This window comes from Thermobia domestica, chromosome 18, assembly GCF_964235325.1.
Source record: "Thermobia domestica chromosome 18, izTheDome1.hap1.1, whole genome shotgun sequence".
NCBI lineage: Eukaryota > Metazoa > Arthropoda > Insecta > Zygentoma > Lepismatidae > Thermobia > Thermobia domestica.
This window is the reverse complement of record NC_137471.1, coordinates 52,276,416-52,302,580: the sequence shown is the minus strand read 5'-3', so window position 1 is coordinate 52,302,580 and position 26,165 is coordinate 52,276,416. Positions and strand designations below refer to the sequence as shown.

Below are 26,165 nucleotides of genomic sequence, written 5' to 3'. Positions count from 1 at the left end.
ATATTTTTCACTTTAGAAATCTGTAATCAGGATCACAAAATTTTACAAAATCACTAAGCATACAAGTTACAAAACACCAGTTACTAATGTGTATTTACTAATAGATGCGAAGTGAACTCAATTATACTAATTTTCCTTTTATATGAACTAATCTTGGATCATATTCAATCCACTTTAAACGTATTAACTACATAAAGAGAAACTTACTCTGAAAATTATTTGTTGGCTATCGAATAATTACAACAAACATTAGTCTTTTCGGGTTCGATTCCTAGTAAGAGGGCATTAAAATTCAAACGCGTTACTTCACGTCTCATATAACCTATGTACAGCAATGGGATACTAAACTCCAACAACCAACATCAGTAAACATTCATTTTGAAACATAATTGCGAATTAATTAAAGTAGAACACATCAAAATTAAAATACCCTTTTCCGCTTTTTATCATAAACAATTCTTCTCCTTTTTCGTAATATTGTAGGATGATGATTGAAGAATACATCTAAAATAAAATGATAGTTCGGTGACTTATCCTTTGGCAGATTTGTCCATTGGCAGATTTGGTAATTGGCGGATTTGGTAATGGCGGATTTGGTAATTGGCGGATTTGTCAATTGGCAGATTTGTCCATTGGCAGATCTGTCCATTCTCACGATTGGCGCATTTGGTCATTTTCGCGATTGGCGCATTTGGTAATTGGCAGATTTGTCAATTGGCAGATTTGTCAATTGGCTGATTTGTCCATTTTCACAATTGGCGCATTTGGTCATTTTCGCGTTTGGCGCATTTGGTAATTGACAGATTTGGTAATTGGCAGATTTGTCCTTTTTCACAATTGGCGCATTTGGTCATTTTCGCGTTTGGCACATTTGGTAATTGGCAGATTTGGTAATTGGCAGATTTGTCAATTGGCAGATTTGTCCATTGGCAGATTTGTCCATTGGCAGATTTGTCCATTTTCACGATTGGCGCATTTGGTAATTGGCAGATTTGTCCTAGGCCCGAAAATAGGAGCGCCTAACTAAGGGTTGCGGGGGCGTTGAAGCTTTACGTTACGCCACTGGAACAAAAGTACAATCTACACTTAAAGTAATCCCCCTCCTTTCATCTTCCCCTCCGTGTTTGATGTATGAACATGTGAGATCCATCACAGGGAGAGTGCAAACAAATTGCAAGTAAATTGAAACCTCGTTATTTATGGGTGCACTCATATCAGCCACAACGGATAAATAATTTCATGGGCCGCCTTGTAATCAAGGGATCCCGGGTTCGATTCATTGGGGTTACAAGAGGTTCAAAGCCTACGGTAGGTCTGACCTTTTTGTAATGGTAATGGTACTGAGAAAGGACGTAAGAATATAACAACGAGTTGAATAAGAAACTACCTGTACCTAGCAGGCTTTAAAACGGTAAAAACAAATAAATAAAAAAATGCAACACATTTTATTTCGAACACGAGGAACCATGAATCTGGCAGTCTATAAGCGGATACATAGATGAAATCATATATGAGCTAATGCATACCAGCAATATGCGATAAATGTGCAAGCGATTTCGCAGAAGGTATAAGGGATTCCCAGACATGCTTGGTCTTAACATTTTGTCCAAAGTATGCAAACGTAAATTTTGATAGAATGCGTTAATGGGAAGTCAATCTAGAGGTCAGATGGAGACCATTGTGATAACTGTGCTTGATTGTATAACAATAAGGCAATAAATAACAAAAGCAATGAAATGAGGACATCACTACATATGCAAGAAATAGCTTTATATGCACCTCTACAGAAGCTGCTCAATGCGCCGTCAATACATGCATTGCAACAGTCACGCACTGAGTCCCCAACACGTGTTTACATATGTGGTGCCTCCCTGACGCTATGGCTAGCGGCAACAATTATTGCAAGTAACTCCTCTGACAGTACATGGGTTTTGTAGACCAGGGCTTTCATATGCCCCCCCCCCCCCAGAGAAAAAAAGTAGGGCTAATGGGTTTAGGTCCGGTGAACGAACTGACCATCTCACGGGACTACCTCGCGCTATCCATTGCTCCAGATACACATGATTCAGGTGTTCCTGCACATCACATGAGAAATGGGGCGGGGCTCTGTCATGTCGGAACCAAATGCACTGACGAAGTTCTAGCGGAATCTCCTCCACGAGTTCTGGTAAAATGTTTGTCAAGAAATAACGATAAAATTGTCCATTTAATCGAACTGCTACAAGATATGGGCCAATGAGGTAATCTCCCAAAATGCCAACCCAGATATTCTCTGTAGATTATATTGGTGACCGATACAGATTATGGCGTCCGTATTTTCCTCTTCCCATACATGACTATTCCGGCTATTCAATATCTTTTGTAAAGAGTGTCTTCATCACTAAAGAGTGTCTGTTTTGGAGATACAGGATTATACTCACACATTCGATGAAACCACTCACAAAAGTTCGCACGTAGACTGTAATCAGAGTGTAGGTGTTGATAAGATTGTTATCAAAACGAATTATTACATTTCGCTGATATTACTATAATTTCCAGTCCATTTTCAGCATTTCCAGTATCGATACAGATTTCCATTTCCAATATTAGTAGATACGCTGATATAGTAATATTATTGTTCAACTTCCAACCTTGTTTGATACAGGGAAAATGTGACGTAACTAATGGAATTTGTAAGAATGTAGGATAGGCATGTCAAATTCAATCTCAGGTGAGTCAAATAGTCATTAGTGGACAATACGGCGGGCAGCAAAACGGACATAAGGAAAGTCGAATAATAGATGGATATCTTTCTTTCATTTCTCTGCCATCTGGTGCTTTTTTCGACAGACTTTCAGATGTCTGCAGATATGTTGCTTATACTACCAAATTTCAGAACAGGGATCAGATGAATGTAAACTTGTATCTCGCTCCTTTTCGTATATATATATATCTATATCTATATCTATCTATCTATCTATCTATCTATCTATATATATATATGTATGTATATCGGGTGTTGCAAAATAAGTGTTACAACTCTTGGGAGGTGACTCCTGCCACTGAGACAAGAAAAAAAGTTCTCTTCAACTTTCTGCTATCGGACATACTACATTCGGACGAACTATTCAGATCTACAAGGCGCCGAAAGCGTGGGAAAATGACTTTCGGACGCCAATAGTTCGGAAACTATCCAACATAAAGAGGGCGGGTAAAAAATTCACTGAAGAAGTCATACCTGCTCTATTGAATTTTGCATGTTTCAGAATCCTACCGTGCACGCGCAAGGGATTCCCCAAAGGAACGTAGGGAGTCCCGGATAATCTGCCAAATGAAACTTGGTTAAATGGATATGAATTGATAGGCTTTCTACCAGGTAACAATAATTCGTTTGTCTTAAGTCGGTATCTGGAACAAATACAAAATGGCGGTGCTGGCCAACAGTGACGTTCTGAGTATTAAGTGTAGCGAATTTGTACTCAAATGCTCTAGAAAGACATCTGGAGTGTCGGTAGAGCATAACAGATGAAGCAGGGTGATTCACATGTGCGGAAACACTTAACGAAAAATGCCAAGAAATGTACTCATACTCAATAAACGTGAGTTCAAAAAGTCGGAAATGTAAGGATTAGCGTCAAGAACATGAAAGCCATTGCCAATTCTCCAATAATATTCCTTCAAACCGATGCAATATGATGTGCACGGTTGCATACTAATAAGGATGCAACAACTGAGGCCAAGTTCAAATTATGTAATGGACTCACAAAGAAACTGGGTAAACTAAATGAATGTCACTAGTGAGATCGCATGATCGATATTGAAATGTGGCCAATGTGTGTGTTGATATCAACATGTAGCTAATGGACAAATGTCAACATGTCGCACTACTGCTGGGACACCATCTCACGTGCGAAAACTAGGAAAATAACGTTGTACATTCTGCTATTACATCTGGTGCACTTTTTGGTAGAACGTAACTAGAACACGATTGTATCAATGTCCCTCTTTGTTTGGGACATTGTCCCACATGCAACACATATGAAAAGAAATCTCTTAATCCATGGTTGAAATTCTGATAGAGAATGAAAATAACAAACTTGTATCATGTCCCACGCCTTCTGGAACACATGACGTACTCGAAATATAGGAAAATATCTCTAGAAATTCGTATCTTACACACAGTGAACATGCCAAGACAAAGACGAAAATGAACCAAATTGGCACATGCAACACTAGTGTTGGAACACCATACATATGGAAAATAAAACGACATGAGAAATAGGAAGAAAAGTCTTAAAGCTCTGATTGTTTACAACTGTGCAGTAGGAGTAACAAAATGAAACACACAAGCACGTCGGGAGGCTGTACAAGAGCGCTTGCCAAACAAAGTGTGTACTCCTCAAAGAAATGAATACAGAGAAAGTGAGCCTCCCTCGAAGCCTCAGGGTTAAAGCGCTCGCTTTTGCTCGCAGTTTCCAATCCTACTGGGAGCCCACGGCCTCAGATTCAAGACCCGAGTAGTTATTTTCTTATTTTTCGCACGAGGGACGGTGTTCCAGCAGTAGTGGGACATGTTGACATTTGTCCATTAGCTACATGTTGATATCAACACACACATTTGCCACATTTCAACATCTATCATGCGACCCTACTAGTGACATTCATTTAGTTTACCTAGTTTCTTAGTGAATCCCCTTGCACAATTTCAACTTAGCCTCAGTGATTGCATCCTTATTGGTATGCAATCGTGCACATCATATTGTATTGGTTTGTGGGAATATTATTAGTGAATTGGCAATGGCTTTCATGTTGTTGACGCTAATCCTTACATTTCCGACGCTTTGAACTCAGGTTTACTAAGTATGAGTGCATCTCTGGCATTTTTCGTTACGTGTTTCCATACATGTGAATCACCCTGCTTCATCTGTTGTGCTCTACCGACACTCCAGAAGTCTTTCTAGAGCATTTGAGTACAAATTCGCTACACTTAATACTCAGAACGTCACAGTTGGCCAGCATCCGTACCTGGCGACTATGCAACCACACACAACGGACATGAAGGTGTCCGCCATTTTGTATTTGTTGCAGACATCGACTTAATACAAACGAATTATTGTTACCTGGTAGAAAGCCTATCAATTCATATCCATTTAGACCAATTTTCATTTGGCAGATTATCCGGGACTCCCTACGTTCCTTTGGGGAATCCCTTGCGCGTGCATGGTAGGATTGTGAAACATGCAAAATTCAATAGAGCAGGTATGACTTCTTCAGTGAATTTTTTATCCGCCCTCTTTACGTTGGATAGTTTCGGAACTATTGGCGTCCGAAAGTCATTTTTCCACGCTTTCGGCACGTTGTAGATCTGAAACTATGTCCGATAGGCGAAAGTTGAAGAGAACTTTTTTTCTTGTCTCAGTGGCAGGAGTCAGCTCCCAAGAGTTGTAACACTTATTTTGCAACACCCGATATATATATATATATATATATATATATATATATATATATATATATATATATATATATATATATATATATATATATATATATATATATATATATATATAGGATGTTAATGAACTATACCGACAAACTGTAAGAGGTGATTCCTCACATCAAGATAAGAGGAAAAGTTCATGGACCCATGGTAAAAAGCGCATAGTTTCAGAGCTAGTGCTGTCCAAAATCGCGAGAAAGCTACATTTCAATAAGGCCAATTTCTAATTTCAGAGATTGTGGATGATGGTCCTTATCAGCATAAAGGAAGTCACGTATATGCAATCCAAAAATTCATATTTCATTAATGTTCAATGAGTGTAAAGATTATTTCCTGCAGGGTGAAATTCCCAGACATGTCATCAACCGAATTTTGAGTATACTCTGACTTTATCATTGGCCCAAAGTAGGCAAATGATAAGCCTTGACAGCAGTGAACACGGAATCCTTTGGCGCGATGTCGAAAGTGTTAAGGATCGTCAGCAGCACGGTTTCTCGTACTCGGGAAAACGCATGGTGCGATGTTTTCTTTCACGCTAATAAGTGAAGAAAACGTGAAATATACCGTGAAGAAATACATATCACACGTTATTCCGAACATAAAGAAACATGGAGCTGCCTGTTCCTTACACTTCCGCCTTCCCTCCGAAGCATTGGATGTCCATTGTCAAGACTTACCTCCTGCTTACTTTGGACCCTCCTCGAAATCAGGGTATATCTGAAAACTCTATTGAGAACATATCTGAGAATTACACCCTGTAGGGAGTACCCTGTACACCTATTAAAAATTGGTAAAATATGCACTTTTGGATTGTGTATGCGTGGCTTCTTTAACGCTGATAAAGATCAACATCCACAGTTTCTGGAATTCGAAATAGGGCCTGCTGAAATTTGGCTATTTCGCAATTTTGGACAGCCCTATATATATTCTCGGGGTGAACAGAGGGACACATGTTTGATTTGGGATACGGACAAAATCTCGCAGTCGAAATATTGCCTCCCAAAAATCTCGCCTGGCCAAAACCCAGCGCATCAAAATCTCTGCCAGCTAGAATCTCACCTCGTCACAACCTCGCGGACCGAAATCTCGCTTGGCCGAACCCTTGCGGGATGAAACCTCTCCGTAAACTTTACCCAGTGAGTTTCTTAATATTCAATTCCATTTTACAAATAATAATAATAATAATAATAATAATAATAATAATAATAATAATAATAAAGCTTAACATGTTTACTTTAAAGATTAGAAGCGTAAGAATATTGAGGGTTTAAAATGAAGAGACATGTAAAATAAACCCACAATATCGAATTATTGGATTTGAAGTCTTGGGTAACTACACTGAATAAAACAACCTACAAACTTCGCATACGTTTTCAGGACCTCAATACAAGAAAAAATTATCTACGACTTTGGTCGGAAACGCAAAATTATGACGATAGGGTTAATCAAAAGTAATTCGTGGGGTTGGGCATAGGGTAATTACACTGAATAAAACAACCGTTAAACTTCACATACGTATTCTGGGCCTCAATACGAGAAAAACAACTATTTTTGGTTTTGGTCGAAGAGGCTTAATTTAGGTCAGGCAACATTGTATCGCGAGATTTTGGAACCCAAGGTTTTCAACGGCGATCTTTTAGTCAGGCGAGATATTGACCCAGCGAGATTTGTCCCGCGAGGTTTTCTATCTATACCGTCTGATCTAGTTTTTTTTTTTTTTTTTTTTTTGACCTAGTCTCTGGAAGCCGGTTTAGGTTTTAGTATCCAGAAGTGTACCAACAATTATCAAAATCAGTTCAGTGGTATAGGAGTTACTAGCTGTGGGTCAATCCATACGAAGTAGTCAAAAGGTTGCTCGACCATTTCCGAAAATTATAAAAAATTGAGTGTAACGAATTTGGTGTATGAGAAGGTCAATAACACTATTTACTTTGTCGTATGTATATACAAGTGTTTCTGAATGGCGGCCATCTTTGATGTTGGTGGAGTGCCCATTTTTGCATTTGTAAGTGTTTACAGAAACTACAGTTGCTCAGGACCTACGAATCAGACGAACACTAAACTAAAACGAATGTTTACAAAAGAGACTGAGGTACACGCAGAATTTATACTCTTGCTTCTAAATGCAGGGCTGCAAACTAATACATGAAATGAACAGAAAAACTACAGAAAATTACACTTTTCAACGGGCTGTACTTTGGAATAGCATAAAGTGGGGGATTCGTAAGTTTTGCGTAGAATACTATTACATATAAAGAGTCTGTAAAAATACCCACAGATAAGGTACTACTGGCACCGTAAATTTGGAATAGCATAAAGTGGGGGATTCGTAAGTTTTGCGTAGAATACTATTACATATAAAGAGTCTGTAAAAATACCCACAGATAAGGTACTACTGGCACCGTAAATTTGTGGGGGTCCGAAAGTTGAAGTTTGGGATTTTTATGCCATTTTTAGGGAGTAATATCTCAGGTGGGCAAAGTGCTAAAAATTGCTGCTTAGGCCACAAAGCAATTCTGTACGTGAATAAACTATTGCAGGAAAATCAAGACTGATATTACATGGAGAAAAAAGTGAGGACATGGTAAAAACGCGAAGAAAGCACGTGCATGGCGATGGTCGTAGCCCGGAAAAATTTAAATGTTTGGATATGTTTCATGTTAAATCTCAAAAACTACGCATGGTACAGCAATTAGGCCCGCTTTTGTTTGTGTTCAGTTGTGCAAAAGCTTGCGGTGGCGTTTGTTCAGTCTTTCTAGCTCCATGATCATTGCCACGTCTATATGATAAGGGGGGTTAGCTCCACCTTGCACCCACGACTAGTGTTGTAAAGGCCAGAAAAAAAAACAACAAAAAAAAAAAACGAAATTTTGGGTAAAAAAAAGTTTTTTTACCGTTTTTCCCCCGAGCTTGAAAAAAACGGAAAAATTGGGAAAACTTGAAATTTTCGAATATTTTACTACATTATGCTTTTTAAAATGAAAAGTATTTTTTATTTACTAGTTTATAGCTAAGATCATTGAGTAGTTATGTTTCTTGTATTAGAATACGGAAAGTTTGCGGCAACAAATATATTTGTACCACTCTTTTCTAAAGTTAGCACCGTGATAGAATGGAGTTATGGCTACAAAGGATTAATACGCATTTAAATTATCTTAGGTAAAGTTACCATCTTATCGCAGGGAAGTGTTAAATAACAGGGCCATAATCATTTTAGTAAGTACCAGTATATTAAAATCAAATATATATTTTATGAAGATACGTATTGTCCTTGTGCTGTGTAAAATTTCATGAAAATTTTGAACCCGTTAGAAAAAATCTTGTTCGGAAATATTGGCCGAAAACCCGGAAAATATAATTTAAAAACTATTTCTTCTGCTGATACTAATCTTATTTGCTGTAACATGTCTGCAGCATATACAGTATGTATACAACGTATTTCGCAAGCAGGAAAAGTACTTAAAGCAACAGCTTTTAATTTTACCTTTTAGTTTTCTGATTTTTGATAAAAATCCCTCTTTGTTAGATCTATTTGTAATTATATTTTTCGAACAACTCAAAAAGAGAGATCTTATTTACATATACATACAAACACCGTACAAGTGCGTAAATTTGAGCAGCGACAAATATATTAAAGAATTTAACATGTAAAATTTCCATTCCTTATTATTAAAGACTAACAGAATACCCGTTCTTCCTACGGAAAGAATACGTTTCATTTTGGGTATAAAGGTCACTAAAATTGTCACCAAGGAACTTAGGGACCCGAAATCTATTAATTCGACACTAGTAGACCCTAATAGTCATTTTCAATTACTTTTAGATGTCACTTTCCCCCTTTAGGAGTAATTAATGGGGGCTGAATTTGGATTTAAACGGCATCGAAAGTGTCACTGTTCATCTCAGCCACCCCGAAAACCATGAATTCGACGCTAATATCGGCCATTTTCCATCATTTTTTACATATCCACCCCTTCTCCCTCTCTCAAGTTGCGGCGCTGAATTTGGATTTAAACAGCATCGGAAGTGTTAACCCTTAATTAGTCGCATGCGGAATTTTGTTCCGCACTTTTACATTTTTCTTTTTTGTTTTCCTTACTTTCCATCGTATGTTTTTGAACTTTTGTCTAGCTGTCTTTTAAAGTTTCATGATTAAACAACAATACCTATTTGAATTGTTGCCCAAGCCACTAGTGAATATTTTGTTATTTATTTTGGAGTGATGCATTTTGCGGAGCAAAGTTCCGCGCGCGACTAAATAAGTTACCCTTTTTTCTCCTACAAATTTTACGCTTTCTTTCAGTTTATTGTTTTTAGCCGACAACAATTAAGCGATTCGGTGACTACAAAACATATTACAAGCAAGCGCCACCACCACTATTTTTTAAAATTTATTTTACAAAAATATATTTTCATGTGCAGTTCATTTGTAAGCAACTGAACTTATAAGCGGTTCATATGTGCATTGTGCGCTCTGAAAGTAAATACATAGAGAAGAGAGTCAGTCTTTTCTTTCAAAATGGATCATCATGAACGTGATGTGGACAGAATTAGAAACAGGTTGCTGGAAGTTCTGGCTGAAGACGACAGTTTAGATGTTCCGGATATGGAAGATATCATTGAAGAAAGCTACCATATCTCTGCCAGTGAAGAATCAGCAGATCAAGGTGAAGTGTTGCCACAAGCAGATCATGTGAAACCACTCTGAAATACTACTGCACGGGGACCATATCTTCTAGGAAAGGACAGTGTCACTAAATGGTGCGCACATGCTCCACGGCAAATTCTACGAAGAAGAAGTCAGAATATTTTGACCCATTTACCCGGAGTCAAAGGACATGCTAAAGAAGCGAAAACGCGAGCGAATTTTGGAGTTTGTTCTTTAGTACGTCTATGCTGGAGAGAATCGTTGAATTTACAAACCAGTGCATTGAAACACATAGGGACGCTTATAGCAGAGAAAGAGATGCTCAAAATACTAATATAACAGAAGTAAAGGCCTTGCTGGGCCTTCTGTATCTTGCAGGAGGACCGAAGTCATCTCATGCTAATCTGGACGATCTCTATGCAAAGCATAGGACTGGAATTGAATTCTTCCCAGCAACAATGTCTCTTAGAAGACTGAGATTTCTCCTACAAGCTCTTCGTTTTGATAACAAAGTTGACAGATACGAGAGAAGAAAGTTTGACAAGTTTGCGCCTCTTCGAGATATTTTTCAAGAATTCAACTTGCACTGCAAAAATTGCTATTCTGTTGGGGAATACACCACAATTGACGAAATGCTTGAGCCTTTTCGAGGATGATGCAGTTTCCGTGTTCATATGAAATCAAAACCAGCTAAGTATGGAATCAAAATATTTGCTTTGTGCGATGCAAGAGTATTTTATGCTCTCAACATGGAGGTATATGATGGTCAGCAACCCGATGGACCATTTCAGACGGACAATAGATCCCATCAGATAGTACTTAGGCTAGTAGACCCTATAACTGGAACAGGAAGAAATGTAACTACTGACAACTGGTTTAGTTCCATACCACTGGCTGAAGAACTACAAAAACGTGGACTGTCTCTAGTTGCCACTCTGCGGAAGAATAAAACATAAATCCCTACAATATTTACTGAAGGCAAGCGACGTGAGGAATGCAGTAGTTTGTTTGGTTACGGTGAAAATATGACTCTCCTTTCGTATGTACCGAAGAAAAATCGAGTGGTTACTCTTATTTCTTCCATGCACTTTTCTGATGATATTGATGAATCTTCCGGAGAAGCCAAAAAGCCAGAAATGTTAACTTTTTACAATGTAACAAAAGGAGGTGTAGATACGCTAGACCAAATGAAAGCTACATATTCTGTATCTAGAAGAACTCATAGATGGCCACTAGCTGTCTTCTTTGCTTTGATGAATATCGCCGGTATAAAAAGCTTCACAATTTTTCAGTCCAACGCACGGAGTAACATGAACAGGAAATATTTTCTGAAAGTCTTAGCTAAAGATCTTTGCTTGGACAACATGAAGGCAAAAGTAAGTCTGCAATATCTCCCCAGAGAATTAAAATCAAATATCCGAAAGTACGTAGGAATACCAGAAGATCCAGCTACTGTGTCTGATCCAGTTCCAATTTCAGGGCGTTGTGCTTTCTGCACGAGGAAAGAAAACAGGAAGACCAAATATTGTTGTGTCAAGTGTCAAAAATTTGTGTGCGATGTGCATAAAGAAACTGTCACTTATTGCAAAGAATGTGTTCATCAAGATAGAGTGGAGGAACTTGAAAACGAGGATATGTAAGTAGTATGGATGTGTAAACCGAGAGACAAAAGCATAATTTATATGAACGTTTCAAAATACATAAAAACTATATTTCTTATCAGGTCTAAATATACATGTTATTATTCTTGTTATTTGAGAAAAAGCATAATAGTTTCTTCATTGTTTAGGTACTTATGCCTAACGTATTTTTATATTAGTTTAGGTCTTCAATAGCATAAAATAAAGTTAAGACGCCTACTAACACAAATATTTTAATCTAAAATTAAATAAATTAAAAAAAAAAAACAAATATTACACGCGTTTTACTATGTAGTTATTATGCGGAACAAAATTCCGCACGCGACTAATTAAGTAACTTTTTTCACGCGACTAGTTAAGGGTTAATGTTCATCTCAGGAACCCAAAAACCATGGACTCGTCACTAATATCGGTCATTTTCGATCATATTTATATATCTCCCCACCCCGAAGTTCGTAGATGAATTTGGATTTAAATAGCATCGGAAATGTCACTGCTCATCTCAGCGACCCCGAAAACTATTGACACTAATATCGGCCATTCCCAGTCATTTTTATATATATCTTTCTATCCAATTTGCGGGTCTGAATTTGGGAAGTATTACTGTTCATCACAGCAACCCCCAAAACTATGGATTCGACACTAATATTGGTCATTTTCGATCATTTGTATATCTCTCCTCTCCCCCGATCCCAGGTCAAGGCGCTGAATTTTGATTTAAACGGCATTAGAAGTGTCACTCTTCATCTCAGCGACCCCGAAAGCTTTGGATTGGACACTACTAACAGTCATTTTTGATCATTTCTTTTATATATCACCCCTTCCCCTTCCCTAAAGTTTCGGCGTTGAACTTGGATTTAAACGACATCGAAAGTGTCACTGTTCACCTCAGCGACCCCGAAAACTATGGATTCGTCACTGATATCGGCTTTTTCAATCATTTCCCCTTCCCCCTCCCCTAAGTTGCGGGCCTGAATTTTTATTTAAACAGTATCGAAAGTGTTACTGTTCATCTCAGCAACCACGAAAACTATGGATTTGACACTACTATCGGTCATTTTTGATCATTTTACGTATCCCCCCCTCCCCTTTTCCCAAGTTGTCAGCAACTCCAAAAACTATGAGTTCGACACTAAGATCGATAATTTTCAATATATATCCGCACTTTCTTCCTACAAGTTGCAATTTCAAAGTGAAATGGCAAAATCCATCCCAGGCCCGAACCTCATCTATGTTGAAAATTTTTATCGAGATCAGTCTGGTGGTTCAAGAGTTGTTAAGTTAGAAATATAGTCACTTTCAATTTTATATATGTAGATAATTTGTCGCACTAGAAAACAGGTATTTGTTTACATACGAAATTTTGTACATAAAGTTTATATTAAAGTCTGTATTTGAATATTAAATAATAGTAATTATATGTTTTAGTGCATGAGTATTAGTGAAATTTGACTATTGCTCTTTCTTTTAAGAAGTAATTTGGTTAAAATTAACAAAATTTCACCAGATTAAAGAGCACCTTAAGAACTCAGTTTCATTCAAGAGCCCTATTTGTTGCAACAGAAACGCTTCATGATGGTAGATGTGTATACAATTGTAAAAGTTCTCTAATTAATGCACAACCAGGAGTAAACGACTAAAAGGCACATAAAGGAGATAAGTGTAGACTACTAATTTTCAAGAATAATTACAATAATTTTATTTTCGAATGTTTCTTTCTTTCTTTCTTTCTTTTTTTTTTTTTTTTTTTTTTTTTTAATATTCACAATATTGAAATTTCTCAATTTACATTTTTCACGCGTTCGAATAAAAAGTTTCCATTACTAGTAAAACTAACCTAACACAAAGATTTTTATTTTCCCAATTTTTTCGGAAAGAAACAGGAAAAAACGGTTTTTACCAGCCGGTTCAAAATTTCCGGAAATTTTACAACACTACCCACGACACCGATCGTCGACATCTACCTATCCTATATAACGCAACCTTGTGAACATTAACTTCCGTAACTGGGATTGGATTTCAATGATACTTTGCTGATACATTGAGTGCCTTAATACCGCGGTCCAGTTTGACGATGGGTGCAACGGGGAGCTAACCCCTTAGATGGGTGCAATGGAGATAGAAAGACAGAACAAACGCTACTCGCAAGGTTTTGCACAACTGAACACCAACAAAAGCGCGCCTAATTGCTGTACCATGCGTAGTTTATGAGATCTAACATGAAACATATAAACTTAATTTTTTCTGCGTTACGACCATCGCAACGCACGTGCTTTCTTCGCATTTTTACCATGTTTTCACTTTTTTCACCATGTAACATGTCCTGAATTTTTTTTTTTTCAAGTTTATTCACATACAGAATTATTTTGTGGTCTAAGCAACAATTTTCAGCACTTTTTAGCACAGCTTCCTGAGATATTACGCCCCAAAATCACAAACTTCAACTTTCGGACCTCTATAAATCTACAGTGCCAGTAGTATCATAGCTGTGGATATTTCTACAGACTCTTTATATGCAATGGTATTCAGCACAAAACTTATGACCTCCGCCGCCCCCTCCACACACACATACACACTTTATACCATTCCAAAATACAGTCTCTTTAAAAGTGATTTTCTGTACTTTTTCTGGTGATTTCATGTATTAGTTTGCAACCCTGCATATTTATTTAGAAACAAGCGTATATATTCTCCGCGTACCTCAGTCTCTACTCTAAACATTCGTTTTAGTTTGTTGTTCGTCTGATTCGTAGGTCCTGAGCAATTGTAGTTTTCGTAAGCGCTTACAAATGCAAAAATTGGCACTCCACCGACAAAAAAGATGGCCGCCTTCAAGAACACTTCTATATACGACAACGTGAATGATGTTATTGACCTTCTCATGCACGGTTCGTTACACTCTACTTTCTATAATTTTCGGAGATGGTCGAGCCACTATTTTCACCATCTTTGGATGGATTGAGACCTCAACCATATTTACATTTCATTTTTATAGAATAGTAAAAGTTAAGAAAGTGTTCGACATTTGCACTTAATGTGGAAAACAAAGCAGCTCGACAAAGGGTGTCTCATGAGCTGACCGAAAACCAAAAACTTCGACGATACGAAGTGTGAGCCGCACAACAAAGAGGATCCATTTCTTGATCGTGTTGTGACGTGCGACGAAAAATGGATTTTATACAACCGACGGCGTCACTTTCCCAAACCTAAGCTGCATTCAAGAGGTTACTGTTTGGTGGTCGGCACGAGGAATCACTCACAAAAACTTCTTGATTCCTGGCGAAATCATCACATAAGTGAAGTACTGCCAGGAACTCGACAGAATGAATCATAAACTGAAACAGTTATACTCACCAATGGTAAATCACAAAGGACCCATTCTTCTCCATGACAATGCCAGACCGCATGTCCCACAAATGACCGCGCAGAAGTTGACGGAATTGGGATATGAAACTACCGCACCTAATGTACTTCCGAGACCTCTCACCAAGCGACTGCCACTTTTTCAGCCACCTCCACAATTTCCTGCAACAGATCTTCAATACTCAAGCAGCAACTAAAACGGCCTTCGAAGAGTTCATCGCTACTAAAACTCCAGGTTTCTACGCTGTCGGAATAAATTCACTTGTTTCTTGTTGGTAAAAATGCATAGATTGTAATGGGTCTTATTTGGATTAATACATTTCATTCTAAGCTGAGATATACTTATTTAATATCGACACTCCAAACCCGCCATTATTTTTGCACCAACCAGGCCCTATGTGCGTCTAAACAATAACCCTGCGGAAGAACCTTGACTAAACGAAAAGATTTGTGGTAAGTAAGACGCTAAGAACATAGGAATCCCTATATCCACTGCTCATTGAATACCAAAACAACCGAAACCAACAGGTGAACTCTCTTGCAGTTATATGGCAACATGGTTCTTTTGCAAACTCCCGCGTTGTTTTGCGTGGTCCGCTTCAATAGTGGTCCTAAATTGGTTGTCAATCGCAGCAGGACGTCCGCGACCTTTCTCATCTTCAATTCGAAGAAGATAAATATACTTTATCATTATTATTGATTTTACTCAAACAACTTGACTTTTGACAATGTTCTATCCATATTTACCCTATGTGCTATACATCATTTATAAGCTCTTCACTATGTCTTTGTAATAAGCTTTCTATTAGCCATCTCCTTATTAGTTTTTGAGATATGTGACTACTTCATTTTTTTCATTGATTTTCCATTGACTTGACTTTTTTCCATGTTTCGTGATCTTTTTTGACTATGTTCCATCCATTTTAGGACAATTTCTTTTTTTGAATGTAGAATCTGTGTAGTCGGTTCAATATTTAATCTAATTTTCAGCCATCTGCCTCTTCAGGTTTTTGAGATAAATGGAGGAAATACTTGTTTTCCATTGACATTAATGTTTCGTGCTGTTTTTGAGTATGTTCCATCCATTTTACGACAATTTGCTTTCCGAATTAGTATCTGCATAGTCTCGTCCACATTTAAGCTGAATTTTTGCCATCTCCCCCCCTAGATCTGTTTACATCATTGAAACCGGACAGGCCCTTTATTGTTCAAGTACTCTTCCAGTAATTTAAAGATTTATGGAGTGCACTGAGTATCCAAACTGCTGGGCCTGGGTATCCATTTGGATACAAAAAGGTAGCTTTAAAAAATGCCCTGACAGGTGGTCTGACACACCCTGTATATATAGTGTAGTGTACAATTTTCGGTGCCAAACAATTAAGAAAAAAACTATGCATCCAAATTTCTGATCTATTAAAAAAGGGTTAAGGGTCTGTTTAATAGCATTTTGTAGATACCACCTGGCTTAGTTCCTGTATTTTCTATATTCTTCATTGTGTTATTCAATAAAATTTAAAAAAAGTGAACTTAGCGAGCTTTAAATTCAACAACTTTAGTTATAAGAATTCTTAACTCCTCGGTGAGCAAGTGGTAAGGCCGGGTGCATATTGACCAGAGGAGGCAGAAAACAATATGGAAAGAGATCCGAGTGTATTGACTGTGTCTCAGTCATAGGTTTAAGAGGGTTTTGGGTAGCATGTGATCGAGTGAACCTTCTAAGAAAAGGGTCAATTACTAATTTCATTAGAGTTGCTAATGGTAACGGAACCGAAAAGGTTTTTTTTTTTTTTTAAAACAAAAGGTCGTTAACCATTATAAGGTACGTTTTCGTACCAAATTGCATTGTCTTTAACCGCTTTTTTAGGTCCTATAACAGGCATTTAAGCCGTTTTTTTAATGATCAAGTCTGACATGGACCAAAGAACACCGCAGATACGTTTTGAAACCAGATGGTCAACTTGATGGCGCCCATGCGTGCTATGTGGGTGCACCGGCACCCACAAGACTTATAGTTTGGAGCCGGGTTTGAACCCGTTTCTCTTCCGTTTAAGTCAGCTGTGTTACCGACTGAGCAAGGGCAGCCTCAACTTATCCTTATAGTACCAGTATATTTTACTTTTATCATAGCACAGCCAATATGGCAATGTTCATAAAAGATTTTAACTAAAATAAATCAATCAAATATCGAAACTTCCCTGAAAACACACAGGCTAGCAGATTCCGCCATTGATATGCACCCATATAAATTCTGGAAAGTCGGCGCCGTTGGTGGCGCCAAATGAGGGCGGGGGCGCAATATTTTTTTCTTGAGGCAATTTTCAAAAAATTTTCCCGCCCTTAGCTTTCAAGATATATTCAAAATTTGCATACGCATTGTGTATCCCACTAACTATTTATCAATTTTTTTTTTTTTTTAGATCTCTACGTCAACCCAGGTCAAAGTTTTCGAAAAAGGGTTTTTTTTTCGGAATCTCGAATTTTACTTTATTTCCTGTTTCTGATGTATGATATGGGCATGCGAGTGGTACCTTTGAAAACGCTGCTTTATTCTGAAGAGAATGAGGTATGAATCATGATCCTACGATAAATAGCAATGAAGCAGTATCTGCTTGATTGAAAGTCTAAAATGCGAGGATCTTATAAGGGTTAAAAGCTGCAAACGATATTCAGCAGCTGTGACGAGGGAACCATCTACATCGGTTTTCTTACAAAACCTATTTCTCTCTAAATTTCCACTTCAAATAAAAAATGAAACCCACTGTTATGCCAGCTAGGCTAAAGGAGACCGTAATGATGACAAATGAATGAAACTGTTGAAATGAAAAAAAGTGGGAGGAAACGAGAGAACCCTAAGAAAACTCACGCACACAGTGTTTGTCCACACACTGTCCCACTTGGCGCGAGCTGGGATCGAACCAGAGACCCCACGTACCAGAGGTGAACGCTCTACCACTGAGCCACCATGGTCCCCTTTTCCACTTGAATATCAGCTTTAGTAACAAAACCAAAACAGACTTTCACACAAAATCAATTTCGGCTCCGCGCCCGGAATAGTTTTTTCTTCTCTTTTTATTCTGGGAAAATTTGTTCTGTTGTTGTTAACAACCCTGATTTTAATGCCTCAAGTCAAACAGTATAGTTAGTTTTTGAGAGGCCTAATCAGTACAAAATTAAAATACCGCTAACTTTACAGTAATTACGTGATATTTTCAAATAAATAAAAAAATATTCGAAATGTGTAACAAGAGCTCCCTAAACAATATTATTTTGCATGAGGTACAATTACCACTAGTAGTAGCTTCCCGTTTGCCGCCATTTAGGAACGCGAAAATAAATGCCGATTTTCTAAATGGCTGGAAATCGAAAGCAGATAATATTGAGTCATGATAACGGTATCACATGTCAAACAATATTGTCTAGCGAGCTTCTCTTGTTCCAATTTTCGATTATCTTTTATCTATTTGAAGATATCACATAATTACTGTAAAATTAGCGGTATTTCAATTTCGCCGTGATGAGGCCTCTTAAATGAGGCAGAGCCTTAATAGGTAATCTAAAACAATCAAGAACGCTGAAATTAACATACAGAAAAAAAAGAACAAACGAACGTTTATTTATTTGCAATTTTGTTTAAAAAAATACACACAACAGAATGCTACCAAACAAAGTACAAAAGAAAAACAAACTGCTCTCTTGACATGAAAAGCAACGAGTATTTAGGAACATAAAAATATTTTTGTTTTAAACCTTAATACCGGAAAGAAACACACAAGCGAAGAGATCACCATTATTGTGTTTACTAATTCCTTCTTAGTAAATAACTATTATTTTTACTTTCAATATTGAACCCTTCAAATATGTTTATATTTATGGAATCATCAAAATAAAGTGACATAATATAAAGATATCATTCACTGAACGAATAAACTTTAAAACGGAAACAAAGATGCTACACAGTGAATTAACTTTGAAAGTTTTACCTAAAAATGAATGAAAAACAAGAGACTTAAGAAATGAATTTCCTAAATAGTATTGTTAAAACTTTTCCCTACTTGTTTTTGTTTTAAAGGACAAACTAAGGTTCCCCAAAGCTACAAATAATCTTTATATGTAACCATGTCCTCTTCTTTGTGTGCCACATTGTGACAAATGAATATATTAAATCGTGCCACACTGTGATAGCAGCTTATCACAAAAATATCACACTTTAAACTTGAAAACTTAAGAATATTTAAACAATAAACATTGTTTCTTTTTCACTCTATTCTGTTATATTTCTTTTTTTTATCATGTTCTAATTTGTTCAAAATGCTTTACTTAATTGTCCTCTCCTTGACTACTAACCGTATCTAAAGTTTTCTTGTCTTCACCTCTTGTGATTGCTCCAGGAACTATTTTATCATCATACGCTGTATTTTCGCTTACAGCAGCATTGTCTTTAGAAGGAATCTGCTCATCCTCTATTATCACATTTTCTGTAACACTACGTTCCTCTTCCACATCTGTAACTAATAATCCACTACTAATACAACCAGGTACAATCCTTTCCGAGTGCACTATTTTGGGTGTGGATGGACGGCTCCCAGAGGAAGCTGTGTTATACGAAGCACCATCATCCAAGTTATCCAAAGGAACAGAAATGCGTGGAGTTACTAAAGTCTCTTCATACGGCGATGACGATCCGCTAGCGTCGTCTCCATTTACAGCCTTATTTTCACTCTCTACAACTTCATCTGTGTCATTTACATTAGATTCTATGAACAACATCTGAAGCCAGTCGGGTACACACAATTTTATGTTTCGCTGTCCTTCCACATTTCTCACAAGATTCAAATCTATCATAATAAGGGATCCTTCTTCTGTAAATTTAACTGAACAAAGTTCAGACGTTGCTGACATAGATAGAACCTCCAAAACATGCTGAAATTCTGAGCTTATTTCTTCCCCAAGCTTACAACATATGGCTAACGGAGGTACTCTTAAGAATGATTCATCAAGAATCTTCAACTTACTGGAACTACTTTTAATAAACATACCCGAATCAACAAGAAATACATCAACATTACTACTGTTATCAGGCTTACTCCATATAATACACCTGTACCACTGGTTACCTTCGCTTGCTTCTACAGCACACAGCTTACCTAATACCAGATCGCTCACAGGCACAGGAACGCGGTGTCTTGGATCGGCGTAGTGACTATTAATAGCAGATCTCATTTCATTCCATGTTGGAACCTGTTCGGCTAACCTTAAAGACAATTTCTGCGATGATATATTTAATAATATTACGCCCATATCAACACCTTTGGGAACAGCAATCGGTGGTAACTTACCTTCATGATCAATATGAGGTAAACTCAAATATGGTGGCAAATAAGTATCATCTTTCAAGTCATCAACGCTGTGTCTCGAATCACCTCCTTCAGGCGTATCTTCTTCAAGCTCGAATGGCTCTTGCAGCTCGTTGATAAGAATTTGGTCACCCGCACAAGCTTCTACAAGGGTTGCGTATTCATCAATATCATCATCCAGATTGGTGTAATTTTCATCATTACTTACAGTTCCATCTTGTACTTTCGCCTCAGGGTCAGTTCTTTCAGTTTCAAATATTTCTTCTTCATCAAAGGATTCGTAAAATATTTCCTTTGCTGCTTCCACTTCAAGTTCCACAGCATTTTCTTGTTTGAGTTGTGGGTTCGTCGGACACTTCAAGAGCTGATCTACTATTTTTATATCACCGTCCACTAAGCTTACCGAAACAGGATCGCCAAAATCTAGAAAGTGAGCTACGAGCACCTTATTTCCATGATCAACAAGCTCCTTAAACATCTTAACAGAATCTTCTGACCAATCAATTTTATCATTTACTAATTTGCATTGTCTTGCTAAAGGATGGATGGCTTCCAGGCCATCTGGTAATATTCTCAAGTCTTCTTGATTCACCACTATAGAGTTTCCGTAATCTATCAAATGAACTCCAATCCCAGAGTCAGTAATAATGGAAATTTGGCACCTATACCATTTACCATCATCTGCACAAAAAACTGCGCAGATATCTCCTTCCTTTGGCTGCTTTATTTCAAACGTAGGAGCTTCTCTGAGTTTTTCTACGACTTCTGTTAGTCGCCACTTCTCATCTTCTAGCTGAATCCAGAACTTTGATGGTGAAACTGCGTAAGTAACGGTTACTTTCATACTAGGTTGTGATTCGTCTCCTAAATTTTCTAATCCGTTCACTTTTGCAGCCGGTTCTGTAGAAAGGTTTTCGATGTCATTATCCTTTTTCATCTCTTCCACTATTTCAATTTGCTCTTTGTACTCTTCTTCAGGTTGTTGTGTATCTTCCATCAAATGAGTGACGTCAGCTTCCTCTGCTCCATGACTTTCAGGCTCTGCTTTTCTTTCACCTACTTCAGTTATTACTTGTACTTCTTCATTAAAATATTCATCCCCATTAACTTCGTCTTCAAACACAGCAGCAGTTTCTTCAATTTTATTCTGTGAAAAATTATCAATTTCTGGTGGACTTTGTGATTCGACGTTTTCTAAAAATTTATCTTCTGAAACAATGGCTTCACTTTCTAGCTGGTTTTGTGAAGCATCCTCAAATGCAGCTTCTTCTTCCTCTTCTAATTTACCATGTGAAACAACTTCAGGCATTGGTGCTGCTTCTTCTGAATAGGTTTCAGTCTCCAATTGACTCTGTGCAGTATCTTCCACTGTTTCCAACTCACTCTGTGGGGTATCTTCCACAGTCTCCAATTGGCTCTGTGGAGTATCTTCCAATTTAACCTGTGAAACACCATCTTCAGGCTGTAATTGGCTTTGAGAAAGATCTTCGGTTACACCAGCTGCTTCTTCCGACTGGCTCACAATATCTTCAGTTTGTACCTTCATATACGTCACAAAATACTCTTCTATCTTCTCAGTGCCTTCCACCAAACTTACAACTAGTGTATTATCACTATCGTTTCGGCTGACAATATTTGCTAGAAGAACTTTTTCACCTTCTCCAACAAGTTCTCGAAATTTCTCCACTTCATCTTCAGGCCACGTGACTGCAGGGTCTATATTAGGCAAAGCTGCCTGTTTCGCTAGTGGAGGTATTTCACTCAAGTTCTCTGGAAGTGTTCTTATACTTTCCATTTGAATAAGTGATGAATTACCATAATCAATAAAGTGAACTTCTATTTCGGACTCTGTCACTTTCTCAAGTTTCGCACGATACCAAGCTCCATCTTCGGGATACAAAGCGGCACAAACAGAACCGACTTCAGGTACACTTGCGTCGAAAGTCTCAGCTGCACAAAGGCTCTCCATTACCTCATCTAATAATAATCTTTGCTGTTCGAACTGAATCCAAAACTTCGCTGGAGATTCAAGGAAACTAACAACTACCTCTACCAGCTCTCCCTCACTTTCAGGCTGAACTGTTGCACTCTTATTTTCTGACAAGATTACTTCTTTTGTAACACAATATCCCTCTTCAACTAATTTATTTAATACGCTAACACCATTTACACAAATATCAACTAATTTCTCGAAGTTATCGCCGTCACCACAGAACATGATTTCCACAGGATTTTCCGATGCAGTCACTATTTCCTCAAATCTAGCAACAGCTTCTTCAGACCATTCTCCATTTACAGGTGAAGCATTTAATGAGCATTGCATAGAATAGGGCGGAATCTGTGAGTATTCTGCAGGCAATAGTTTGATTGACTCCTTTTCCACAACATCGGTATTTCCATAATCAATAAACTTAACTTCATACGCATCCGAGACCCGCGAAACTGATGCGCGGTACCACTGTTGATCTACTGAATACTGTGCAACGTATATCATTTCTGTATTAATCTCATCACTAACTTCCTCAAATTGCGCATTTTGAAGTCGATCTTGTAGTTCCTCAAGCGCTGCTGAATCTTTTGTGAACTGTACAAAGAACTTGTCTGGCGATTCGATGTGACTCAAAAACACCAACTTTTCAGAGGACGCTATTTCGATTGAATCTGCAGGTTTCTCGCTTAAAAAGGGGAACTGCAGTTTATTAGAAAGGCCCATTGTAACAAGTTTATCACGAACATTTCCCTCCTCATTTGAAAGATCAACCACGAATTTCCCGTCAATCTGACAAAATAAAGCAGTAAATTCTTTCTCATTCAGTGTTTCATTCAAGCTGAGAACAATATCTTCCGACCATGTATCTACCGGCTCTGAAACTACACCAAGAGAAACACATCTAGCCATCCGGGAATTTGATGTGAACGACCCATCAAGTTCTCTTATATTATCTGCAGGAACCAACTCTGTATTTCCGTAATCTATATACAAAACTGTAACTCCATCATCGTTAATGTCATGTACAATGGCTCTATACCACTGGCTATCAGCAACAGATTTAGCTGCACAAAACTGATTAACATTTAAAGTTGGGACAGTTTCATTATTTTCGTAAAAACTGTACAGTTGTTCTAACATTTCACTTAAAGTATCTGCGTTCTTTGCATTTTGTATCCAAATGGCTTCTGGAGACTCAATGTGGGAGACCCAAACTTTGGTTTTCCCATGAATAGGCATTGGTAGAACTAAAGGTCTCAACGCATTCTGTTGTTCGTTCTGCAATAAGCCTAGTTCACTGTTGAAATTCTTTCCCTCCTCATCGAAAAGCGTCACTACAAGCCTAGAAATAAACAAGAAAGCATGTAGGCCATCAAAGAAGTAGTATTCACACAATCCACAAAAGAAATATGTATATTGGGTGAATTACAAGCAGCATTAACACAGTTGTGAGGAATTACAGAATAAAGCAAACCAGTATTTTTTTAATTTTTTTTTTTTTTTTTGTTAAATATTTACTTTTCCAAAATTTTAAATACATTTTATGTACACGTAAAGTGACCGTAAGCACAAAAGTATCTACAGAAGGTTGCCCATGATAAAAATCTACTTTCACTGACACTTCCAAACGCACTTAACCGTTGTATCTTGACACACTGATGGGTACACTGAGTACTGTATTAAAAACAGTTTCAGTTGAGAACGATCCGTGGAACGATGAAAATAAAGGTGACAGCTTTTGTGGGAGGGGTTCATTTGTGAACTTCCCGACATCCATTATAGCTACTCTGCAACAGTGAAGCGGTACAAAGAAGAGAGTAATTGTTAGCAAAGCTGGTGCGGATTTCATCATCCAACGATGTGCCCAACAGGCCTCCGTGGTACGTGGTCGACCGGAAACAGAACACGGCCCCAGCCCGCTCGCATCCCCAACAGAGTGCACATCATTACGAGAGCAATCAGCCGACACCGAGAAGTTTGGTTATGGGACACAGTATCTCAAAAGGCATATTTTCTCATCATGATCCAGAACATCACATTCGAAGCGCATCACAAAGCACGCTGACAGAGCCTCATAGAGCACCACATGCAGGAGAGATTGATAAACGCCAGAAAGCTGTATGAAACATCCTTGCAGGGGATAAGTGAAAATGGGTGTGTACTCTGGGTGAGGGGTGGCTCTATCTAGATGATATTAACGAAGTTCGATCAATTTTCTACCGTCAAACAGACCACAAGAGCCATTCTGACTGCTGCAGTGCAAGAAAAAAACTTTCCAAGGGATTTCTGGTGATGGGGAGGTATCTGAATCGGGGAACGCCGTCACTTGTCAAAGTACCTTTCAACACCAAAGTCAACGCAGCTTACTTCCAGAACGTCATGGATCCTCTTTATGACACATAATGGTGATGAGACAGTAAATGTATTGATGTATCCATATTTACAAGGAAATGAAATGAAATCTTTGAGTTTTACGTCCCACGGTTATGCCGGTTAGGCTAAAGGAGACGGTGATTATGAGAAATGAATGAAATGGTGGAATGAAGGAAGTGGGAGGAAACGGGAGAACCCCGAGAAAACCCACGCACACGGTGTTTGTCCACCACAAAGTTCACTTGGCGGGAGCAGGGTTTGAACCCGGGACCCCATGCACCAGAGGTGAACGCTCTACCACTGAGCCACCGCGGCCCCATATTTACAAGGCTTCCTACGATACCACTCGATCATCCCGGAAGGAAGGCAAAAGAGACGGGAATTTAGATGATCCAATTTTCGTCCACCCGTGTAAATTTTCCCGACGCTCCACCAATATACTACTATAATCTGGACTCCTCAAAACAGGCACTTGCTCGACGCCATCGCCGTATTATGCAACGTCTTCGGATATTTGCCAAATCGGTATGGTAACGCATTTACATTTCCATTCTAAGCAAAAGTTTGCTACAGTAGAAACTACGCTGCCGGGCGATCGTTCTGGCCCGTGGCCGTCACATCAAACATAACCAGTGATGGAGAAAGGGAATTACTCTGGCCGGGCAAGTGGTTCAAAGTCGACTATTTTTATCGTGGGCAACCTTTTGCACATCACTTCCACTCAGCGAATTGCACCATTTGGATTCAAATATTTGACCATTGTTCATGGCACAGTCAAATAACCTGAAAATACACAAAGAAGTAATAATCGAATATCATTATTTTATACCATCAAAACAATATACAGTGAATATTATACAACATACAAATGGCTGTGACAAAATTTTTCTCCATTCTGTCTATATTCTCTCGCGAAAATAATGCTACCAACGGAAGTTTACCGATGATACTAATTTTTGAACTTTGTGAATTTATACTAGCACATATGCGTTTAAATAAACCGTTGAATAAATAATGCGTTGAGGTATGTTTACATATTTACTTCTGCTCCTGAAATAAACTGCTCACCATTAAAATTGCAACATCCAGAAGGACTTATTGGAAAAGCACGAAATTTGCAGTGTAGGGAAGACTGTAGAAGGAAATGATTAGGTGCTAAGGCCGTTGTGGTTCACGTACGCCTGCCCTGCCATCTGGGAAGAGGTACCTATAGCAAACCAGAGGCGCTGAAGAACGGTGAACGTGCGTGGTCGTGAATTTAGTGTGTCAGAAACGGTCTGCAATGTCACGTCGTTGAATACGGCAGAGCTTCCAACATGTT

At 38.2% G+C, this 26,165-nt stretch overlaps 1 protein-coding gene across 2 annotated transcripts in view; it reads right to left on the bottom strand.

Moving 5' to 3' along the window:
• Positions 1-18,718: 18,718 nt before the first annotated feature.
• tud (tudor domain containing protein) overlaps positions 18,719-26,165 on the bottom strand; it is a 67,248-nt gene continuing 59,801 nt past the window's right edge. For both annotated transcript variants that reach the window (XM_081746400.1, XM_081746401.1), the window contains one exon: positions 18,719-23,813. In XM_081746400.1, the coding sequence (XP_081602526.1) occupies positions 19,445-23,813 (4,369 nt within the window). In that variant the 3' untranslated portion in view covers positions 18,719-19,444. The remainder of the gene's footprint in view (positions 23,814-26,165) is intronic.